The sequence below is a fragment of the Nasonia vitripennis genome, chromosome 3, assembly GCF_009193385.2.
Source record: "Nasonia vitripennis strain AsymCx chromosome 3, Nvit_psr_1.1, whole genome shotgun sequence".
NCBI classification, from domain to species: Eukaryota; Metazoa; Arthropoda; class Insecta; order Hymenoptera; family Pteromalidae; genus Nasonia; species Nasonia vitripennis.
In genome coordinates, this window is record NC_045759.1 from 17,365,620 (window position 1) to 17,390,685 (window position 25,066).

Consider the following 25,066-nt stretch of genomic DNA (forward strand, 5'->3'; position numbering starts at 1 on the left):
CGTCTTTGGCGCCGCGCCTCTTCCCAGTACGTCCAGCACAATCGCGGAAAATGGAGGCCCAGTCTACCAGCAGAGGTGAGTCTCTCCTAGTTGTACGCGTTAATAGCAAATTTCCCTGTGTCTCGAGCGATGATGTAGAGTTGTCGTCCGCCACAGCGTAATTATATACCACGTCTATATAACGCTCGCGCGCGCGCGTGTGTGTGTGTGTGTGTGTGTGGATATATTCGCGCGCGGATGGCTGTATTAATTGCGCGACGGAGAGCTATGTACTACGTGCAAGCTCGTCGAGGCTTATTATGCGTATTGTCACTCGGCTGAAAACTGGAAATTACCCTGGCTCATGCCTGATGTGCTTCTGACTGCCGAGAGACTGTTTTGCTTTTGATGCTAGAATACACACTTACACGCACGCGCGCGCGAACGTGATTTGAAAGCTGCGCACGTCAGTCCAGACGGCTGACCTAATAAAACAAGCTGACACTTATATGGAGTGGTGGGTTGTAAAAAAAGGGGCGAGGGGGGGAAAAATCGCGATTTGCGGGCTTTTGATTTATATAGGGCGACATTAGCGTGAAATAGCGAACGAGGATGCTTTGGAATTTCGCATTTATCGAGATATCGACGAGAAAACCGCGTTGTTGGCAATGAAGGTCTTCCTGAACAATTCAATTGCCCTACGAGACGTAGTGTTTTCCGTCACTAAGATAGGCAGCGAACGATCAATTCGAAACGGTATAACAACGCCATAAACTCCACTATCGGAGAGTCGTATGTACATATCGCGCAGTGGCCTCAGCGGAAAACGGAAAGCGGCGTCGTTATTCAACCCTTCGGACAAGCGCCATTACGCGAAATCTCATTGATAAGGCGTGCGCTATCATCCTCTCCATGTGCGGGAGATAAGGCGATCGTGAAGTATACCGAAAACAGATCGATCGGCCAGCTCCACCGATAACGAAACGGCGGCGCGTTTCGAACGTCATGTGTGTTACACTTTATCGTATATATAATCTGTCGGCTTGTTTGATGAGTGCCGACTGTGATTCTCTCGCGCGCGGAATCTCTTGAAAAATGAATTTTTTCCGCTTCGCGCGCTATCTCGTATACCAATAATCTGTATTGATCGAGGATTATACGTTTTTTTTGTAGAGCAACTGAAATTTCAACCCTTTCCTCTTTGATACCAAGTTTATTTGATTATGACTGCAAATTAAGCACAGACGTTCTCATTGACGCCTCGGTAATATAAGCTTGTATTCGTTGGAATGATGAATATTTATCGATATCTCGCATGTCACGCTGCGCTATATCAAGCGTAAAAGTACGAACTTATGTGGGAAAAGTCGTTAATACTTAGGAGCTTCTCTTTATTAAAGTTATACTTCTCGTTGCAATTAGAACTGTCTCATCGATCAAATGTTAAATCTGTGACTTAAGGCGAACTTGGTAGTAGCGAAAGCAAATTCATTAATCTTAACTCCAGCGACTAACTCTCCAGAATCCGTTCGTGGATTACAATGTCTTTACTGCAGTTGGACAGTAAACGCTCGCGATATCTTTGTGCCCAATAAGTCGCAGTTTATACACTGTACACGCAAAGTTTGCGTATTGGTTGTGAATTTTCATCAACTATATCACAATTCATAATACAGTTAATTGTTCAATAAAAAATACGATAAAATGGCAGAATTAGCAATCCATCCACTCGAAAAACAAACGAAAGACAGGGAAAAATATTTTGATTAAAATTTCCCAGCATTTCGCAAAACTCAGCGATGCGCGCATTTAAAGAGGAAGCTGCGCAGCCGATTAAAGCAGACCCATTGCATCAGGGAGATATTTTTGTTTTTTAATAAAATCCAAGCCTATACCGTTCGTACCTTCTTTTCGTAATCCGACGCTCGGTGGTCGTCGTCTATAAAGCTGAGAACCCAAAGATCAAAATCGCGGAGGATAAAAGCGACTCTCCAAACGAAGAGAGAGAGAGAGAGAGAGAGAGAGAGAGAGAGAGAGAGACTCGGCAGCGATAGAGGGAAAAAGCGGGAGCTAAACAAAGAGTAAAAAGAGCACTGCGCGTTATCAGCGCAGAGCCATCCAGAGAAGTTACGGAAAACGAAGGTACGAACGAGCTTGACATATGCTTTCAGTAATATTTTTCAACCTGGCCGATGATAACGGCCGATAAGGGGCCCTCGCGTTTACCTCTCGCTAATACTCCTTTTTCCTCGGCGCGCGCTCGATTCTTTTCCTCTGATTCTTCGCGAAAACATTTACCCGAGGAAAAAAAACTTCTGCCCAGTAATTAGTGCGACAGGCCGCCTCGCGAGTCGACAAATCTTTCGAGGATCGCGCGAGCGGAAAAATTCGGCCGGAATTACCATATTTTCTCGCAAGATAAAGGGATGAAGGACGTGCGCGCGCGAAGCTTCGAAAGTTTCTTCGAGTAACTTTTATAAATGAAGGCCGTTCACTCTAAAGTGCGTGCCCTCCGTCTTTTGACGAGGGAATGCTGGGATCTAATGCCGGGAAGTAGAGAGACGCGGGGTTATTTAACCGACGCGAGCATTTCATGTTGCGTAAAAAATAAGAGATTCACGCGAGCGATCTTTTAAATTTGGAGGTGATTTATGCCATCGTACTTGTTACACGCTTCTTTCTGGCTCGAGATATGAGTCGAGATGCTTTATTTTTAACGGAATGTTTGTGAAAAATAATTGCCGAGTATCCCGGCACGTTTTAAAAATGTGTAATTAAAGCTTTTGTTTGAAAATGGTAAAGAGCTTTTCACAGATTTTTAATTAACTCGCGCGCTTTCAAGGAAAGCACCCTCTGTGCTGTTAGTTGTAATTTTTTTTAACGCACAATTAAAAATGAAAAAAGACTTTATGTAGAAAGTCGCTTTACTTCAAATTGCTTCCCTTTATCACTCGTTCTTATGCGCGTATAACCCAAGAGTTCCATTCGAAAGCTCGAGCGAAGCAATCAGCCATAGTCAAAGTTTGCGAGATTTTCTGATTTCTTCTGCCTCGTGCTATGGGTAACCGAGGAGAAGAACGAAAAGTAAGAAAAAGAGTGTCAGCGCGGTCTCAAGAGCTCCAGAGCGCCTCGATTACCTTATACACACCCCGAACTATATCTCGCGCCTGGGTAGAGCCAACGAAGGGAAAAATTGAAATTTCATGAGCTTCATCACTTCGTTACGGGATATACGTTATCATGAGCACTTTTGCGAAATTTCTTCATTACTGCAGGAGAAAAAAAACTCGAGAATAGAGAACTGAACATCATACGTCGAGTGTGCACGTGCGTCGAGTAAATTTAAAACACAATATATCGATTTCCAGCTATTTTCTGCAGCCTCTTCCTGTTCATTGAGTAAGAAGAAAATTAAAACGCGGATTCGTTCATAAAAAGCTCGCTCGTAAAATAAGTTTAAATAATCAAGCTCATGCGCACGGATGTTTTTTCTCTCTCTCGCACGCTTCCAAGAAGCGCACACGCAAAGCGTCTTTCACCGCGGGCCACGCGCGCGTCCAGTGCAGTATATCCGGAACAAAACTCTGCCAGTCGTGCCGCCGCGAGGGTTACAAAAATATTGCACCACCGCTTTTTGCCTTTACTTAACACCTTCCGACACTCAGCGTCGAATAGTATTCCGCGAAAGACAAAAAACACACGTCGCTCGCCGGCTCTATTTATACAGCTGGACATATGATTAAACGCCTGACCTTGTCCTGAATTTTCCGGCAGCAGCGGCTCTCTTTCTCTCTTATTCTTACGTATGCGCGCACAGCTTCTTTTCGGCGACGATTGACGGAGCCGTGTTCCCTTCGACGAGAGAGTCTCGCGGGAGACTGACAGCCGAGGTAGGGTATTTTTCCCGCGTCGAATTTGACGAGCCAGCTGATGAGCCTCGGAACACGTTTGTATACGAACGGGGGAAGGAGAGGAGCGACGAGAGGAGAGAATCTCTGGCGAGACGCCAGCGGCGGGTCGAAAACCTGCGGGCCAGTGTTTATTCTCTGTATAATCGCTAGTGCGCGCGCCGCGGCTTTTTTTCATCTTCTCGGCTCTACTGCGATGAAAAGTGGAGCTGACCGCGTGATTTGTTGTCGTTGAAAAGTGGCGCCTGAGCCGTGCGCCGGTAATAATAGGATTCTTCATTAAAAATAATGTTATAATTAGGCGGCTTCTATTTCATCGCCGTGCGTCGCTCTTCCAAAATATCCTCGTTATATTTTTAGCGGAAGTATACACACCGGCGTAGCGTTTAGAATCGTTCGAAACTTTCGTCGATTCACCTCCGATACGGGAAAAAGTTTCGTGAACAAGAAAACCGGCCTACTTTCTTCGCTGTGGCGACGACCCTAGAATACAAACAAAACCATCCCAAGAAAACGTCGTCGCCGTCTTTATCGGAACTTTGCTACAGCCCCTCGCGCGCGACGGAATCCCGATCGAAAAGTAACTTCCTCCACTGCGTACAGACATCTCATCAAAATTACGGGATCGTCGCTTACTCAATGCGGCGCGCGGCGCTGAGCCCGAGGAATCGCGAAGTAGGTCCCTTTGTTTATCCTGCCGGCGGGAGTAAATATGTGTGCGCAGTAGTGTATCCGTAAATAAGCGGCGCCGAGTGTATTCTTAGAAGGGAGAGAGAGACAGAGACAGAACGCGCGCGTGGACGAGTGGCCTGTTCCGGCTAAAGTCAAGGAGGGAAAACAAAGAGAGAGAGAGAGAGAGAGAGAGAGAGAGAGAGAGAGAGAGAGAGAGAGAGAGAGAGGGATAATCGATGCGTTGTCCTTTAATTCGCTCCTGCAGCAGTGGTGGTATATTAGTAGCAGCTGTGGATTCGAGTGCGTTAATTAAAAGCGAGACGTGTGCTCGGCAAGCTTACCCGGGGAAATTCGGTTTATTTGTGGCAGCGGCGGAGTCACGCGCATAGCTTTACGAGATTCATTTTCTCCCGGCGCTTCTTTCATTAAGTTTTTCGCTCACTCGCGAGCGCGGAGCACACATGCTCGCTGATATTACCTCGTAAATTAACTCCATTCATGGATTGATCCAAGCAAACAAACGCTACTTCTGAATTCATTGCGCGTGAAGCGCTGGAAAAAATGGCATCGGAGGTGCATTATTGCATCTCGCTTTAATTTCTGACTGAAACTTTTCATTGAAAAGTGTTTGGAGAGGCCAACCTGGGTTTCGTTTCGATTTGTGCGGACGTGTCAACCACGCGATACATCGGTTGAACTCTGCGTGTTTCTGGTCAGCGAAGGTAGGTGGCGTGTAGTCGTCTTCCTCTTTCCCACATCACTATATGGCGTGTTCAGTGCATAAGATAAAACTGTCTTCTGTCTGACCGCTTGTGCCGCTCACGCTATAATTGATTAGATCGATATTTTCATTATATTTCCGAATCAAGCATTCTCGCTAACTGAATACATACAAGAGAAAGGAGAAGATACCGAATTATATAGTTGCGCGTAGCGTACACGCAGCTAGGAGATCGAAAAGGAAAAAATTTCCTTCATAAAGTTGAATGAACTCACGCTGAAAGGGGTGTATGTACGAGCTTGATTAAGCGAGCATTCCTTTCGCTCTCGTTTCCTTCCTCTTTCAAACAAAAATATTTGCATCGATAACGGTTCATCGGATTCTTCAGCGAAAAAAAACGACGTCTACGATATATTTTCATCACGCGTGCCTCTTTTTTTCTATCTCGCTCGCATGTACGAACGAGGATACAATAAACACGCAGGTCGCGTCGGGGCTAAATTAATGGCGCTTGGCTAGCGTACACGAGTTAAATAAAATTAAAGCTCACGTATATGCGCGCGGCTGCCGAAAGAAATAACGCGAGGAAGGAAGAAACGAGAGCGCGGCGGCGGAAGAAAATGAAAGAAGCAAAGAGAAACAGCAGCGGCTGCGCGACGTCGCTTCGAAAAGAATCGATAAACTGCCGAGTCCCGCACACACGTGACGTGGAAGCTCATGAGGCGCGATAACGGGCAGAGAGAAACACACACCGGCAGCTTGCCTCCCTCGCTCTCTGGGAAGCATGTGTTTTTCTCGGCTGCAAAAACAAGCGCCGGATCGCTGCAGAGGAAAGGAAGAGCAGAGAAAGAGAAAGGGAGAGAGAGAGAGAGAGAGAGAGAGAGAGAGAGAGAGAGAGAGAGAGAGAGAGAGAGCGTCTATATTGCTAATTGACCTTTTCTTTCCTGTGTTTCTCGAATAAAAAGGACTTTAGGAACGAGCACGAGAGAGCCGCACGTTTAATCCCACCGAGAGGCTAATCTCCGGCTCTTATCCCTTCGAATTACGGAGCGCGATGCGCTTTTTCCCCGGGCTGCCCTTCGTGTATCGACACGCGCGGATGCCACTTATTATCTCGCGGAATTTGGCGATAAAAATTTTCCGGATCGTTGGGATGTTTAATCGTTGATTTACTGTTGGTATATGGAGCGGGTGGAATTACTGAAAAGTAATCGCTTTATCTGTGGGGATCAATTTGCTTGATTCGTTGTATTGATTGTTATTGAAGTTTTGTGCGTTCATTCGATCGGGAGAGCTTTTCGGTAGAGACATTCGGTTGATATGATTATATTCGATGCGATTGGTCAATTGAAGTATATGCGTGATGAATGGCCTTGGACTGGAATAAATTATGAGCCTTTTCTATGTGGTTTGAGAAGAATCAATGTTTTTCCCCGGGCGAGGGATTTCACGATCCAATAAGTGGGTTTATGCCGATATATTATACATATTCGAGTTATTAATCTACTCTCGTTCATCAGGCAGGGAGCATAAATACTACATAGTTTAGAAGTTCTACGAAAAATACACGGCTAAAAGACGAATAGAACAGAAATAGAAATTTTAATAATTTTAATTAGCAAAATTTTTCTCTGTTTTGCAAACCACTGAAATGAATTGGAAGAAGTTTGAATTTTGGTTTTAATTTTGTCTCTGCATAAAAGTAAAGTTATTAGTACTCGCAACAACGAAAAAGTGCTTTAATTTGATAAAAAAAATTTTCATTTCAACTCTTTTCAATCAATTTTAATAACCTAACGCCTTCATCACCTTCATCAACCACACGATAAAGTCAGCTGGCATAAATCGCTACCTAAGCTTTACAAAACGCAACATTAATCCCGAAATCATATACTCCCCAAGACAAGAAAAAACGACATTTACGCAATAATTTCACCTGCAGACTCTCCCCCGTCGGAGCAAAAAGGCAGTTGAAAAAAAAACGCATTTATCATAATTGTTTTACCTCTCTGTTTTACATTTCTGGGTGGGAGCTATGCGCGTGCGCTTTCGGCCGGCCTCATTGTTCAGCGTGACAATGCAAGTTGTGTGCGCGCACAATGAAAAGAGCTCGCGCTCGAAAAATCCGGCCGGCCCTTATATTAACGCGCGGCTGCGGAACGAGAGTATCGAAAGAGCGAGAAGAAGAAAAAAGCGCGTGGAAGCGGAGGCGCAGATTTTCACCGGAGTCATGGGCTCATCAATTTCCATATAGGCGGAGTAGAGCTTGCGAAAAATGAGAGGCGGGAGCTATAGGCGCGAGTGAAAGAGAGCTTCGCTTAAAAGTGCGCTGTAGGGTCGCGTGGGCGATGGACCGAGTGATCAAGCAAGATGAAGGGGAAAAAGGCTCTTTGACTGAGCCAAAGGATATTCAATTATCGAAGGGAATAATTTTAGTCCGATGATGGGCTATTGTTAAAATCATTTTCGATCTTCGGTATAATAGTGTGCTCGGTGAAGAAAGTTTCCGCATATAAGAGCTGCAGCTGAAATCAATTTTACACGACGATTTGTAGAAAAAGTTATCGCTGCTGAAACGATTCGTCCGTGAAATTGCGAGCACATATAGAAGTAAACAATCGACGAGTTCTCCCTTTCCGAAATAATTGAAGACAGACGCGCGCCGGCTAGCAGCCGCACGTTTCTCCTTATCCCGCTTAGCGGATAGAGAAGAGCGATTAGCTGTCAGACCGGCTTCGATTCCCGCCGTCAGCTGAGACCACCCACGGTTGCTACTTTCTCTCTGTCCCTCTTCCTCTATATATACAATCCGTATATAGTTTCGTTGCTTAAAGCCGCTGTTGCCACCACGACGCGACCGATGATGGCTGACAAAAAGCAGGCGGAGAACAAGACGAGAATAGCGAGAGAAAGAGGCGCTTTTTCCCGGACAAATGAGCGAAAATTTTTGACGAGGGAACTCAAGGTTAGACTCGTCTGCGCGATGAAGAGAGAGAGAGAGAGAGAGAGAGAGAGAGAGAGAGAGAGAGAGAGAGAAGGATAGGAGCGAAGGGAGATGGATTGGTATAGATTCTTCTTGTGGAATACCACTAGTGTTTCTGCTGCTGATGGCACGATAACAAATGCGATCTCGTCGGGTTTCGGGCGTAATTTTTCTTTTAGCCAACGAATTGGACTGTCGACGAGAAATGCGAACGATCGTCCCTTCGGCTGATCGACGGCCGGAGTTGGACGTAGTAGGACTAAATTTGGACAGGCTTAAGGACTTGATTTCGATTGCTTTGCATGCCTGGATTGACGTCCAACCACAGTTGGAATGTTACCACTGCGGCTGTGAGTTATTTCTACATTATACTAGCCTTTGTTGGTTGCCTGGAGAATCTGATAGCTTTACTTACCTTGTTGATGATGAATCATTAATAAATCTGTAACTATTTATGTGACTTTATTATTAAGTATATATTCGAGTGATAAAACTATTCTTGTTATTTAAGATTGTGACGTTGTCCGAGATGTTTTGAAAAATTGATTCTCGACTGCGTAAATAATACATTCTATGATTAATTTACTGCGAGTTTGAATTATCTCGAAATATATTTTGCGAGAAACGCCGCGGCGAATGTGAAACTATTTATCTAAAATAGGAATTCGATTTAACTCCCTGTTGTGCTAATTGACGTGAAATTTATTAACTCGTAAATCTTTGCGAGTGTCGCAGCGCGTGGTTCCCTTAGTCGCGCTATTCTGGAAATTAATTCAGAATACAATTGACTTTTGAGAATAATGAAAGTTGCATTCGCAACTACGCCAAACTTGGCTTTATTCTCGTTTGCTTCGAGAATTATCATTATTTAAAATTGAAAAATATAGAGTCTAAATTCTTTTTTTAATTTATATAATTTGATTTTATTTACATCGGCTTTTTTCAGGGGAATCAAGTAGTTGTAAAAATCTGTTTATGCATTCATATGATGCACATAAAATAAATTTATAGGTCATGCCATTGTTTTACGACCTACTACATAATTTATCGTTTTTATTCATTCCAGTACAAAATATGAGCTTTATACGCTTTGAATATTGCATAACTGCGCAGCTTTGCTTTATCGAATATAAAGTACTTTCATAAGTACATCATTAAACAGCATTTTACAACAGTGGAAATCGATATTTTTTTCAGCTAATTAATTAACACACACAACATCGTGTCGTCACAAAGCCGCTCTGTGGTCAAAACCGAAACGCATCAAAGTTAAACTTTTGATTACACCCACATAAGCCAGCATATAATTAACCTTTATTTATAACCCATCTATCACACACCTTCCATCAAACCGAGCAGTATACGTATCCAAGCTTCCGCGCTGGCACGACAGTCATAATTACATCAAATTCTGCCGGTGTATTTAATTACACCAGCGGATCAATTGGAGGAAAATTAATATCTACAAATCGTCGTCGTCGTCGTCCCCTCCATTTCTCCAATCATCGCGCGCGATCTACCCCAACTCCGCGTGTACGTGTGTGTGTGTGTACCCGGTGAAATAACCACAAGGCGACCCGTCGTAATAAAACACCCTCTACTCTTTCTGATTGCAGGTTCGAGCGCCTTACAGCGCGTTGGGTTGGCCCCGATGCCGGCCAGGAAGGGCCTCCTCGCGCCTCAAAACACCTTCCTCGATACCATCGCGACACGCTTCGATGGAACCCGTAAGTCACTCAACTGCAAGCACAAACATACCTCTACATTATTATGCGCGATATATAACTTATAACGAGAGGCGAGAGCCGTTACCACTGCTCACGAAATGTACGCGACGTCGAAGCCACCACTGGCGTTCGATGGCACACTGCACGCGAGTCGCCCCGCGGGAAATTGGAGCAGAGCTATGCTTCTTTCTCGCTTTGCCTCCAAGCGATAAAGCGCCGGATTATTGTATACCTATACGCCTCGGCGTCGTTATATTGCCGTGTGTTGGCTATTTTCTGAGTACTTCGTGCACCAGATTTCCAGGAGCCGATACGCGACTCGCGGTATAGCCGAGAGGGTTTCTATTATTTTTCAATCCGTCACGTTGGTAGGATGCGGTGGCGCGATACTGTATGCATTATAGGGCTAAGGGAGTCCGGGAACTGCGTTGGGGATTATAACGACGGTGGGTATTTCTTTCGTCTTGGACGAAGCTTGATCGAAAATCTGAATTTGTCTTGTACAGCTGTACTCAGGTACTGCAGCATAAATAAAAGTAAGAAACGCGCGTTTCGTTGAAAAGCTCGAAAGAAAACTTAGTAAAACGTAGTTGTTTGCTCTTCACTTATCTCCAATGCTTTGTATTTCCCTCGGTATAAAGAGCTCAAAGTTTTGAATTCCGGACTATCTCAGTGGTGACACAGCACTTCGCATCAAGAGTGTGCAGGTTAACATAACTCACGAATAGAAAATTGAATCTGTATAGCCACTCTGCCAGTCACGTCTATAACAAAAATTTTAAGTCACACCGTGCATTATTACAGCGATCGATTTCCCTCACTAAGCATTATATAAAGCTCGAGAGAAATGCTTACGATACACTCCCATTCTTCCCGCGGGTCAATATGGCGAAAACTGTTATTCCGCGATAATAAATCGTGTTAGCGCAGCCCGAACTGTCAGCGCCGCGCTATACGAAAATAACTACCGCTCAAGACCTTCACCTTTATACACACACTAGCACTAAACTATGCAGCAGCTCGGAGCAGTTCCTCAAAATGGGTCAGCGGCCATATAACCCTTGAAAAAATAAACTCCAACCCTTCAGACTCTCCTTAAGCGAGAGTATGAGCTGCGCAGGCCTAAAACAAGAAGAGCCGTACCCAGTATATGAAGCAGCGCAGTTTGTCGCGAGAGTCTGGTATAAACCTCGGCGGGCGACAGGTTTACACACACGTGCGGGGGCGCATAAATTTCCGGCAGCCGCCTGCCGTAATTTCGCATTAGTACGGATTTTTGCGCTGCCTGCAGTATATCGGTAGCGCCGCGCGGAGAGATGCAAAAGCTCTCGGACGAATAAAGCTCCACACGCGAGGGCGGCGTTTGGGGTTAATAGTCGCGCAGATCGTTATGTGAGTCGTTTTACGTCCGCCGAGAGAGAAAGAGAGAGGTCAGAGGGAAAGAGTTAGAGAGAGAAAGAGAGAGAGAGAGAGAGAGAGAGAGCCTCGCCAGTGTAGTTAGTTAGCTCGTAACTTTGGGATCGAAGCTTGCAGCGCACGCGACTTTTTTACGCCCTTTTACTCAACTACCGCTGCCGCAAGCTCCTGCTCGTCGTCGTTCTTTCTTGGCTGCTGTATAGCGCACTGGCTTTTACTGCTCTGGCAAATAAACGCGCTAGTTGAAATAAACATTTGCTCAGGCGAAACGCCCGCACGCTAATTGATTATTTCGAGGCCGATGATGCGCTATGGTGCATTTTCGAGAATTGACGCTCGGCGCGCGTATAATTATACACCTAGACGAGCGCAGCGTGAAACGCTTTGGTATCTATAGGTTGTTAGAGGAGTTGTGATTAAAAGGTGCGCAGACAGAGCGGTGAGATAAGAAACGCCTCTGTCGTGAGACTGGCGAGAGGTAAATATAACAAGTGGATAAGAAGTGATAAAAAAAGAAAAATGCGATCGAAGCTGTACATCCACCAAAGAAATTGGCTATTTGTTTTCGGATTATCCGCAGTCGCGCATAGCGGAATTATGCGAATCAACGCATTAATCGTTGTAATTTCCATATGCATTACCAATTATCCGCATAATGCGGAACTTGTAATTGATTCACGCGCGACGAGCGCACACATGCGCAATTTTCGATTGCACTCGCATTGGGCATGCGGCGCTGGTATAAGGCACATTTGCATGTTTCAATATTCCGATCGATCTCTCGCTGTGCGCTTCGATGCGGAGCTTTCTAGATTTCGGATTTTTACGCTCACCCACCTCCTCCTCCTCTAATTTAAGTAATCTGCACCGCGTGAGAGTCTTTTTTCCGCTCGATCGCGCCGAAGTTTTCCCTCCAATACTCTTTTCTTCGCTCGTCGCGTTATCGCTTCGTCATTCGACGCCCACGTGTATTCCCCTTAGAATTCATAATGGAACTGCATAAATATACTGCTCGAGAGAGCTATCGGTGATGCTGCTGGAGATTCAAGGACGCGATAAGGAAATAGAAATGAAAAAGTAGTGGAGAGTAATAATGAGCTGTATTGCTGAGTTCGAACTGTACTCTCGGCTTAGATTCTCCTCCGTTTCGAGGCAGGAGGTATTATTAAATAATTGCCGACGTGATTCTTATTGCGAAGTCAGATTCGTAATAACGCAACACCGTTCAATCCTGGATATAAAAACAACATATTTTGCGGAAAACCCAAGAAAATTAGCATTCCATTTTAATTACGACGTGAGAGAGAAACGGTAAAAAGAGACGAACGAATCCAAAGAGTGCGGAATTTCGAATTCGAGTAGAATTTCAAATGCAGAAATTCAAATATCCGCAGCAAGCATCAGGCGCGAATAAATTATACGAGAGAGTAAAAGCGGAGTAAAGCAGAGGCAGAGCGAAAAAGAGGAAAAAGAGCTATATACGATATGCGGACGTTGGGAGAAACAGAAGTCATAGCGAACCGAGCGAGGGATCTGAGTATACGAGGAAGAGAAAGACAGACAGAGAAGTGCCAGAGAATGAAATATTGGCTCGATTAAATATCGATCCGCTCGGCCAGCAGTTTTTTGCCCGAGGCTCCGTCGACGTCGAACCGTATGATGACTCGTCTCTTCTTCTTCTTCTTCATCCACGATATGATGCACGTGGCCTTTGCCTCGTGTAACTTTTTTCGAGCGTTTTTCGGCCAGACTTTCGCGGTCGTACTCGTTAAGCGGTTATTGTCTTGAGCTGAGAAGCGAATCTTGGCTATATAGCTCGAAATTTTCGTTGTATATAGTTTTCGGGATAATATTTAGGTCGAGATTCGTATTCACCGAAATGCCGTTGATTAGCAATAAGCTCGTTATCCGAATCCCCTCGACAGTTATCCACGAACAAGCAAACGAAGTCCAGCCCAGCAAAAAAAAGAGATGAAAAACGGGGTCAAGTGTACACATGCATCAAATGCTTTTCCCCAGCGGATCTTCAAGCGCACACGTACAGCGGGAGGCCACTTTCCTTTACCGCGCGCCCAACAGGTCAAACGTAAATAACCGAGGCGGCGACGAGCTTGAAGCGACCGTTTCTTCATCCCTTACAGTAAATTTTCTATACACTTGGCTCTGTATACAGCTTTCTCTCGGTTCGAGTGTCGAGGAAATTAAACAAACGCGCGCGCGCACGAATATCCTGAGCTAACGGCGGCGACGGCGGCTCCGATTCTAAGTAGATTAGGCAATGAGGCCTGGCGTCGGGAAAATGGGTTGAGCAGAGCCCCTCTTCTTTCGCCGTCGGGAAAATCAATACCACAAGCCGTGGATCCGCTGCGGCGGTGTATCTCGCGGAAGGATTATCTCTACTGCGTGTGATGCCTCTGGAGTTTCGCGTGTGCATCGTCGTTGTCACAATTTTCTGCGAAATGGCTGCCGCATGAGCTAGCTTCTCTCTGGCCCTCCTAACGCCTTTTCGCGTAGATTTCATTTCCACCGCACGAAAGCTGCGAATAATGTGCGCGGACACGGCACACGATTTCATTAATCCCGTCGTATGAACGAGAAATGCCGCTTGTAACAGATGCACGCAATGTGCGTAATAAGGTGCTCTTATTGCGCAGTTTTGTATAACAGGACAGTTCTGTGAATTCCCGCGTCATCTGGCATTTATTACCCAGCTCCTTTGACGCGCATAGCGAAAGGAGATTCATGTAGTATTTTTATCAAGCAGTACTGCTGTCTGATTCAAGAGTCGGTGTATAATCGTCGCGACTTGTTGCTAGCGATACACGGGGTCAAAGGTTCAACATTTTTGAAATTGCTTCCGAGATTGCGCAATGAGTGAAACTGAAAGCCCATACACCGCGTGACATCGTCCTTTGTATTCCGAGTCTTCTTTGTAAAATGCATACAAAGGAAAGCTCGCACAAGAGAAAGTGCAAAGATTTACTCGCATTGCGTTAATTCAGACATCACGACCAATTTCTCGGAGCTGTGTGTCGTCGAGCGTTAATTGCGAGAAAGAAATGCGACGAGATTGATCGTGAGTGTAGTAGGGAATTATTTCGGGGAGACGATTCATCGATTTTTAATCCTCCTGATTTTTATGTCACCGTTAAATATTGCACGCTTTAATAATTCGCAACGACATGGTTGATGTCAGCGCCTGATTATCGCTCTCTGCAAGCTTGGACGGCATGAAAGTTTCAAAAAGGGAAAACGGGTCTGTCTTCGTTCCCATTAGACTAATGCACGCTCGAAATATTTATTCGCAAAACGCTTTTACAAGGACGAGCCATTTGCGTTACTACTCGACAGTAAACAGTTTTTTTAAGCTGATTCAACCCGTTTTATAAAGTGAAAAGTGAATAATTGAGAATTAATTTTGGTGAGATAGTTAGTCGTACGTTGCTGATAAAGTATTAATTTTAGCTGAAACGAGAACTCGTTTATTATATACCAGGAGTGATTGCCCGAACGCGTCAATTGCATTTTTTAGGCACTCCAATCGACCAATTTTACAAAGTCACTCGCATATCATCCATTATCTAGCTTCCATCGAGCCGAACAATTTAATGAAATGACAAAACTCAAAACCAAACCATCACGTCGCAGCGCGTCTGTCCACGATTGGAACAATCGGACCGCAAAAAAAAGCAAAAAGTACAGGACGTACATATGTTAAATTAATCAATTCTATTTCTCGTGGCTCAGGAAAAAAACACGTCACTCGCCCGAATCAGTCTATATATTCACTACGCATCAAGCCCGGCTCGCCAAAAGGGAAATTAGAGGCTGGCTGCGAAAGAGATAAAAAGGACAGTGACACGAGCGGTCAAAGAGTTGACAGCCTCGTCTCGTCAGTAGGGGATGAAAGAAGGAGAGAACAAAGATGGTCGAGTGGTATACGTATACGTATAAGCTTCATCGCGTTCGCTCCCGGATTCGGTCGTTGAAGTCCCATTGTTTTCGGCGGCGAGGAACGATAAATCTCGCGGGTATCTCGCACCTGTCCTTCGTATATGCGCCAGTCGCCTGCCTGGACTCTTGTTTGTGCTACTGCGAAAGGGTGATGTCCGCGTGGGTTAGAGAAAAAAGGTATATAGTGTCCGGGGATACCGTGTCGTGTGTGACAGCTTATATGATAATCGGGAGTCGCATAGCATTTGTTACTCGAGGTATACGCGTTGACCCAGTGAAATAAAATCTGTCGTTTCGAGTAGGATCCTAGTCTATTATATAGAAAATACTTTAAATCCTTAACGATCAGCAAGTATCTTCGTAATACCCCATCAAGACTACACATCTCCAGCACGTTCAAACTCTCCCATCCATCCATCACAAGCAGCATCATCTCAGTCCTTCGAAACACACTCGTCAAGCCATCAGCAACTCGACGTCGCGCTGTGGTAACGTGCACCCACATCCTCTGATGTGTGCCCACCATAATTCTCGAAGACTCGCAAGAACGCTACCGCAGCCGCAGTGATTCACCACAGCACTCATCGAACGCCTGTACACACACATGAGCACAACCAGCCAGTTCTGTTTTGCGGAATTTGCAATCAAGCAAATTTCAGGGGCCCTCGCAGTATACTAGTCCGCGATCAAGATATATGAGAGCTCAGAACTCCGAGAGGTAGTAATGAATTACGGAGTCATCGCAGCGCGGCGACGTCGAAGTACCTTTGTTCGTTGGGACACACACACGCACATGCACATGCAATATGCGCTTCCCTGATTTCCGGACTGACGTGACACACAGAGGATTCCTTCGCGCGCGGAACGCATTCACGCGCGACTCGGGGCTCAATGAGCTGTGCAAGCTTGCAGACGCGCATCACATATGGATGCGCGAACGTCGGCCGAATAATTTATAGCTATATATACGCCTGGGTGTTTCGGCAGTGCGTTTGACGGACTGTTCTTTGATTATTATAGAGGAAAGTTCGCTAACAGGCCGCAGTTTGATTTATGTGCTGTAACTGATTTACGCGCGCTCGATGGACAAGAGAGAGAGAGAGAGAGAGAGAGAGAGAGAGAGAGAGAGAGAGAGAGAGAGAGAGAGTGAGAGAGAGAGCTGGAACTTCAATTTCGAGTTGGTGTGCGTGTGTATGTCGCATGTAACAATATATCACGTGGAGGTTAGCTTTGTTGCTGTACGGGTTGTCATCTCATAAACGAAAGCAAACACCGCGAGCTTTTGTTCACATAGTATATGTAAATGCGTCGAGTCGAATCAAGCATTGCGGTTTATGTTTTGGAGTTTCGCAACGAAACGTCAACTGTAACCATGTGTACAGATTCACAGAGTGTTATCATCATAGTAATATGCAGATCTTAATCGCACTTTCCGAGATTAACATCAACGACACTCGAGGAAAGGTAATCAAGGCAACGCGGCGCAAGGCGAACAGTTTAATCGTCAGTCGTCACGGTTGTACTTTCGCGAGTCGCGACGACTAAGGAGTTCACAGCTGCACGACTGTATAGATATATATATTTACAGCCGGTGTACCACCCGAGATATCTAATTGGTCCTACGGTGGATGTATACGCGCTCGTGAACTCGGTTTACATCCCCCCGCGTGAGCTTCTCAGTGGTGACTACAGCAGTTCAACCGGAATATCATAACGTATTCCCTGGTAGAAAATTAGTCATCGAGGGTATCACTATATAGGCGAAATATTTATTTATTTATAGGCAGATGTCAACATTTTTTACGCACGTCGTGAAAAGCACTTTGCTAATATGTAGGTTGAAACGATCCATACATTTTATTAAAATATTCGAGTGTTTGAAACTTCGTATAATTTTAGATACACACTACGGTATATGTATCCGGTAATTGGGATATTTTTAATATAGGTCAAGCATTTATTACAACTATATCAAAGTATTTTTGACAATTTCGTTATTAATAAACTTTTACTACCGTCCGAAAATACCTAAATACCTGCGCTACGCATGTTTCCACGCTGTTTACGCGTGCTCATATTTTTATTCGGCGTATGCAGAGCTGACAAAATAACGCGAAAGAAATTCCCGACCAATCCAAGTATAGCTATAAAAGTGTTTTGCGATCACATGTGAAGTCAAGGTAACACCGTATGACCCCATAACGGAATAGTTGAAAAAAAATCCTCGGCATGTGGTCTGTTTAACGATCCCGAGCTTGGTCGCGCAAAAAATCCGACGAATCATGCTGACAAAAGGAGTTCGTTATCGGTCCCGAAGTCGCTGAGCTGTGCCCCTGTATTTTGCGAAAGTATATGCTTACAGATGAACGCTGAAAGAGAGAGAGACAACATTGTTTCCCATATCCGATCGTCCTAGTGGGCTCACCCTTGTCACTTACACACTCGGTGGGTATGCCTTAACTGTACGATACGCCACGAGATAAACAAACGGAAAATTGTATCGAACAAAAAATCATGTCGCTCATTATAGTTTTCTTTTTAAATTCGATTGCCTCAATCCTCGCAGCCATGAAACGATATTCGATTTCTCGGAAAACATGATTATTTTGTATTAATTAAAAAACGCGGACAAAAAGCAGTTCCCACACACTTGCGCTAGATAAAACTAAAATCAATCACCCGACGCAACGCTTCTCCTATACATATCCACGTCAGCTTGAGAAACACCAGGATATAGAAAAAAACTCGCGCGCCTGTGGATGTGTAAAAAGTTAAATAGGGGCGACGGAGACAGGGCCAAGGCTCGAGAGCATAAAGACCAAACGGCGTTTCGGCAGCTTGCCAGAGTAGAGCGAAAGCGAGCTGGAAACCTCTCTCCTCTCTAGACGAGTATTCAAACGCTCGTTTGTCTCCTGCAAAGGAGAGTCTCTTGATGGCGCGAGCGCTCTTTCACCTCGCCGCGTATCATCCCTTCTTATTGCCGCAAAAAGCGTCCACTCCTGTATACCATCAACCAGTGAATTTCGTTTTCGAAATGTTAGCAAACGCGGCCTTGCGAGCTGCTGAAAAGGGCAAAAAGAGGGTCCTCGACGCCTGCAGGCACGGCAACGGCCTTTCTAGAGACGGACTTGCGACCGCACTGAGAAGGAGTAAATTGTGACTCTTTGTGTCGTGATTGATAAGGTTTGCTCAGGAAAGTTGCTTTGTCGACGACGTAATGGTGGTTGCGTAATTCGCGTCTGTCGAACTTTGCATTCGAATGTTTCCCGCTTCGTCGAGCGAGCTTTACACGGCTGTTGCATCTGCGAGTAACTCGAGTTACGCAATTTTCTTGGAAAATCGGAGGTAGAAGGAAAAATTACTACTGCAGCCAGCTGCAGAAGCAATAGCATCGCGATCTTGTTAACATTCGGTGTCTCGCAATAATGGTGAAGAATCTCACTGCCTCTCTCGCATCGGAGAAAGAAATACACGCGGGCGCGCATAGCTTCGGGATCAGCGTAAAAAGAGATCGAAGCTTGCGAGATATTCGTCGCGTGAAACGAGGTGAAATCCCACAGGATCGTTGCTTAGCGACTGTGTCGAACGACGCGGGCAAACACACACGCACACACACACACACACACACGTGTTAGACGAAACGCGGCTGAGGCGAGAGAAAATGAGATGTTTGTACGTCGTCCTTAAGGGCATCACTGATGCAGGCTGAACTCCCTCACGACCCCGAGATCTTTTGTCAATGTCGCGATTAAGATCGCGAACGAGTTTCCACAACGATATACGCGCAGCGTCGAATTATGTATAATATGCAGATGCGAGTTTCGGGAGAGGAGAAGAGGAAATTATAGTAATGATAGGGAGAGAGAGAAAAGCACAGGTGGATTTCACGAGAGAGGGCTATATTCGGCGAGTGCTCTGGCTTCGCGCGCAATGACACGCTTGAAAAGTGGATTGCTATTCCGTGCGTGTGCGGGTTTTTTTTTTTTTCAACCGAAAGGGTGAAATTTAGAGCGAATTGTCGATGCAGGCTTTTAAAAGCTCTCGGCTTTTATGCGTTCGCCGCGCTATAGTGGAAGGGAATGTGAATTATCGATGTTTTTCATTTGGATTAATTGACGCAGGATTAATATCGATAAGAATGAGTGCAACGTGGAAGGGTTATATCGAGTTTACGGGAAAAAGCTTTTCAAAGCGAATATTATTCATGCCGCCGTGTACTGAATTGGATTGATTTATACGTATATTGAGTATAGGACTAATGTGAATTTATTTCAGAACTAACGTCGGTCAGGTTAACGAGTCGCTCATGCTAGCACTATCGCATATGTTTATTTGTGTATCATTATTATAGATTACAATTCGTAATGCAGCTCATTCGCAAGCTTATTTCAAGCTTCATCACTTTACGCCTCTGCGACTCGTTTGCCTTTATTAAAAAAGTTTCAGCAAATATAGTTTTATCCGATGGCACGTTTTTCTCTCTCTCTCTCTCTCTCTCTCTCTCTCTCTCTCTCTCTCTCTCTCTCTCTCTCTCTCTCTCTCTCTCTCTCTCTCTCTCTCTCTCTCTCTCTCTCTCTCTCTCTCTCTTGACAAGCTCGATACACCGATATCTCCGCTGTAGCTGCGAATATTCCACTTGTTTGTCTTTTCTACAACTCGATTCTTATTTATGTCAACATGCTGCGCGCGATCGTTCTAAAATCCATCAGACTGCACGCGAAAAAGCATCCCAAACAGTAGAAGACGACACGTCGAGAACATAACGTCAGCAATTAAATACACTTTAAAAATTCGAACATTCTTCACGTCGCACTAAACAAACCGCGCGAGTGGTCTCGTGTATCAAAGAGAAATTTTCCATGTATGGAATAAATTACTCATCAGAGTCTATATACGTATACGCACGCGCGATTTGAAATTCAATATTATTTCCGACCTTTCGCACGCATTAAATCGTAACACTATATAGCAGGCCCTCCCTGCAGACGCGCGCATATAATGATGAATGCGAGGAGTATAAAATCTCGAGGGTATCCCATAACGTTAATGGATTCAAATGCGCGAATATAGGCATAAATCGCCGCACCGCGCTCGCTCTCGGAAATTTCTACGCAAAATGATGATCAGGCGCGCAAAAAGCTCCGCCCTCGCGCGCATCAAGTATTCCGCGCTTATATAGAGCATCCCTTTCGTCGTAATACCCACTCGCGCGCGGCGTTTCCCTCTCCGAAACAACGTTACACGCTTTAACGCCCCTGTGGACGAGAGGAAAAAAAAACAATATCCGCAGGCATCGCTCTCGGCTATTATGTATCCTAGAGATAGAACGAATTAAAAATCGAAAAATCACGCGGAAATCATCGAGGCGCGAGAATCAATTTTCCGAGGGCTTTATACCGCACACGCGAGCCATTCTCTCTTCTCTCTCCCCCTGATAAACGTCTGGCGTTTCCCCTCGCTCGCAAGACATCATCTCTCTCTCTCTCTCTCTCTCTCTCTCTCTCTCTCTCTCTCTCTCTCTCTCTCTCTCTCTCTCTCTCTCTCTCTCTCTCTCTCAGTCCTTCGCGGAAAACGGCCAGTCTCCCTCACCCCGACGCCGTATATACATATAAGTATACATCAGCTCGGAGGTACACAGGCGCGTATCCCCGCGCACACACATTTCCTCCCATTCGTTTTATCCGGGGGCTTGGCTGCTGTATAGCCGCGGATTAGCCAATAAATTCAGCTCGAAATCGAATGTGTCGCTCCCTCGCGCAAGCGATAGTCGAACCTGCGCTCTCGCTACATACGTGTGTGTATAAAACCAGTGGGTGTAAAGGGGAGCATAACGTGTCCGCCTCACTCTCTCTCTCTCTCTCTCTCTCTCTCTCTCTCTCTCTCTCTCTCTCTCTCTCTCTCTGTATTTGCGATAGCGCGCGTATGAAAACATACACACATACGCGCGCGCGCGTGTGTACATAGTTTGCCGTGTGAGCGAGAGGGGCAGGCGACGCGGCGGCAAGCTTCTTTGAAGCGCGGCGAATGTGCTTTAATTTTAGCGTTATCGCTCGGTTGCTCGCTCTGCTTTCCCTACCTTAAAGGAAACACGACGCGCGAACGCGCATGCAGGCGATCGCTGTACGAGCAGCTGAGCTATAAATTTATTATGCGTAGGCGTCGAAACGAATATTCGACCGAAAAAAAAAATTTCAGCGGTACGGTTGGATTTGAGAGTGTATATATAGCGATGATGACTGGATGTCTCTGAAGTCTGTTGCTGCTCGTGCTATAACTACTGAAACTTGCAACAACATGACGTTATGCTGTCCAACCAGTGGAGTTAACTTTTGATCCAGCAAAACCGTAATACTTGTATCGATTATGACAATAACGCAAATACCTCAGATACAAAAGACTACGTACAAAAACTCGAAAAAGAAAATAATTACAAGTCGGACATAAAAAGTCTCTCGGACACTTAATAATAGCGTTTACTTTACAAGATACTGTAAAACAAAAACGTTTCAAGGCCGTCCAGCAAAACATACCTATACCCAATGACGCAGCTCCTGTACGTAACAACAAAAAGGGACAAATCGATCCCAACGCAGCGCACAAAAAAAACATCGATTCCAGCGTACACGCGCGTGTGTATACTGCACGACTGTGTAACGTCTCCATTTCGATTCGCTTCGTCCTGCTTCTATACAGAGATGTATACCGAAAATGCTCAGAATTCGTCCTGCCGTTGTCCCCTCCAGCCACTATCCGTCTCACCCCCGAAAAGTCGAAGTAGCAGCAGAACAGAGAAAAGAGAAGAAAACCTCCCGTCTAGGCTAGCCTATAACGTCGGCATAGTTGCGCGCGGCGCACGTGGCAGAGATTTATGAAGGAGCGACGATCGAGAGACGATGATGAGCTTTGGACACACGCCTGCGCTCGGCTGCTTCATTTTTCTCCGCTTCGCCGCGCGACCGATATAAACGTTCGCATCGCTCTATGTGCGTGCGTGTATAGGTATACCACCAGGAGGCTCTAATGTATATTGCTTCCGCGTCTTTCTTGGGTATATATATATATATATATATATATATATATATATATATATATATATATATATATATATACGCATACATATATGCATGCGACGTCTCGCTTCCCTTCGTGCGCGGAAGAATGCTGCGGTGCAACAGCCTGGGTATAAGTCGTGAAAATTTTCGCCCTCGCTCTCGGGAACTGGAGACGCGTGAAAGGAGTACATTATCGTGGAATCTGAATTTCGACGGAGCTGTATTCGGCGCATCGGGGAGGGAATTTTATCGTCAGAGTTATTCATTCAGGGTCTTGCAACGACGATTGATGCTTGTCCTTTTTATTGAGGATATTAAGCGTTAGATTAACCGAATGTTTTCGTTACTCTTATTAGGGAACTTTATTGCGTCCGTGAGTAAGAAAAAAAAGCTGAGCAGCTTCCGTAGACACAAATTACTTTTCACGTTCGATTGCCTCCCTCAGTATGTGCAGCGAAGGAAAAAAACAAGAAGAGAAAGAAACGGAGTAGAGAGTAAAAGGAAATTGCGCGAAAAGGAAGACCCGAATTCAAATCTATGGCCTGGTCATATCGCCGGCAAGAAAAGGAGGAAAAACGCGCGAGAAAAAGGAGAGCACTACGCGACGAGAAAAGGGAAACAGCTCTAAAACCGAGCCAGTTCTGAATCTGAAAAAAAGGGGAAGGGGTGCGCGAGAGACTAGGAGATGCAAATCGACCGAGCAGCCCAGAGAGAGAAAACAAGGTCGGAGTATTCTCGCTGCGAGTGTATAACGCACGTATACAGCTATATGTAGATAAGCGAAACTCGAAAATCATATTTTTTCCCCATGCGCGCACGTCGAATGCGAGACAGGCGTGACCTATATTCGCTTCTCGAAGGCTGTGCGTTTGCTCTGATTCGAGGAAGGGCGCGCGAGCGCACTATACGCGTATGTGTTGGTTGGTTATTTTCGAGCATGAACTTGCTTCGCGTGCTGCCGAGATTATATTTTCTGCGGCTAGGCTTTCTATATTTAGCTCCTTCGCGCGCATAACCGCGAGAAAAATCCACGTGTATTTCGGAAAAGCTCGGTATACCTATACTACCACGAGACGGATCTCGGTGTAATGTTGGCGGATGGAATTGCGCAGTCATGCTGACTTTTCGACTAGATGAGAACTTACGGCGTTCGATGGGAATTTTTCCGCCGGCGTCGGCGCGTCGAAGCCTGCGAGAAAATTTATGCAGCGAGAGTTTACAGCCCGCGCGGAGAACTCGGAATGTAAATGTATCGAAGTTTGGTGTCCGGCGCAGTGTGTGTATAATTATGAAGGTAAACGGGCTGGGATTGGGAGTAACGCTGTGTGTATACTCTATTAACGTATAGAGTGTGGAATTCGCGTTGCGCGAGAGGCGAATGTAGCGTCTTGTTATGCGCGGGACGTTACTACTTAGACGTGGTGTGAAGCATACGTAAAGTGTGGCTGATGGTCGATGATATATTGTAAGCACTTTTTTTGCTATGAGTTGATTATGAATCAAATAGTTTTACTAAAACCTTGGAAGGAATTGTAGGACTAGCCTTTATTCCTTATTTACTGGAACTTTTCGCGATCTCTATCTCTATAGTTGCGAACAGCGAAGATAGATGGCGCACAGGTACTTTCTCGTTTCCCTCATCGCTATTCGCGTGCAGAATGTATAAATAGCGATTCACCACCTATGCCAAAACTGTATTGTTGGGCCGCTCATGCTATAATGCTTTTGTATATACTGTTGTTCGGTGTATAATTTTTCCCTTTGAGTTTTACTGAGATACTAATGATAGCAATGGGCTAAGCTAAAACTGCTACGCAAGTACGCCATGGAATTCGAACAAACTATAATTCCTTCAGCAAACGAACATATGCCACAGACCGTACGTCAGTTTCGAAACCCAAAGCTCTCCTGCTAATCCCTCACGAAAACATTAACACACTCCGCGCAGAGCCAATCCAAAAGACTTCAAAAGCGCATCAAGCCGATACATCTATGAATGTCGCAAACACAGCCACATTCACACATACGCTACGTACGAAACATCCGCAAAAAAGGGCGAAGCGCGTCCCGGGCAGCAGCAGCAGCGAGGAAAAAAAATAAAGGGAAAAAATCTCTCGCATCTGGCGGCTGACGTGCCCATCCTTGACTCGACGCTACACATCAGCCCCTTTTTCCTCTCTCTCTCTCTCTTTTCCTCTGCATCAAGCGCGCGCGTCCCCTAATATTTGCCGCCCTTTCTCCCTCTCTCTCCTGCGAGCGATCGATGAAAGCCGTTCAGCTACCGGAGAGAGAGAGAGAGAGAGAGAGAGAGAGAGAGAGAGAGAGAGAGAGAGTCAGCTTCGTCAATGCCATTGGCAGTAATGGCGCGACATGAATAGTGCAGCTCGAACGACAGTCCTTTGCCGCAGGATCTTAATTTAATAAAACGAGGGTTGAGGCTTTGAGTCTCTCTCTCTCAGTACTTGGATGTATCTCGGAGCCGACTCTCTCTCTCTCTCTCTCTGTGGGGAGCTTTCGGAGCTTTCCTCGGCCGGGCGGCGAACGATTGCCGTCGATGATGGGATGCTCGGTGTGTCACGTTTGACAATTTTATTTCTATCGTGGGGTGCGTTCCCGCGGCATCGATTGTGCGATATGCTCGATCTTTCGTATGT

The 25,066-nt window shown here is 45.4% G+C and overlaps 2 protein-coding genes across 14 annotated transcripts in view; one reads left to right on the plus strand and one right to left on the minus strand.

Moving 5' to 3' along the window:
• LOC100678774 (heparan sulfate 2-O-sulfotransferase 1) overlaps positions 1–25,066 on the minus strand; it is a 75,296-nt gene that overhangs the window by 41,720 nt on the left and 8,510 nt on the right. The gene's annotated exons all lie outside the window — the stretch shown is intronic.
• The window catches only part of LOC100122376 (potassium voltage-gated channel subfamily H member 8), a 91,538-nt gene that overhangs the window by 2,405 nt on the left and 64,067 nt on the right, over positions 1–25,066 (plus strand). For 4 of the 12 annotated variants that reach the window (XM_032598486.1, XM_016984284.3, XM_032598485.1 and 1 more), the window contains exon 2: positions 9,880–9,990. In XM_032598486.1, the coding sequence (XP_032454377.1) occupies positions 9,915–9,990 (76 nt within the window). In that variant the 5' untranslated portion in view covers positions 9,880–9,914. Of the gene's footprint in view, positions 1–8,519; positions 8,614–9,879; positions 9,991–25,066 lie in introns of those variants that run through there. The other 8 variants (XM_031927832.1, XM_031927834.1, XM_031927837.1 and 5 more) reach the window with 6 other exon arrangements.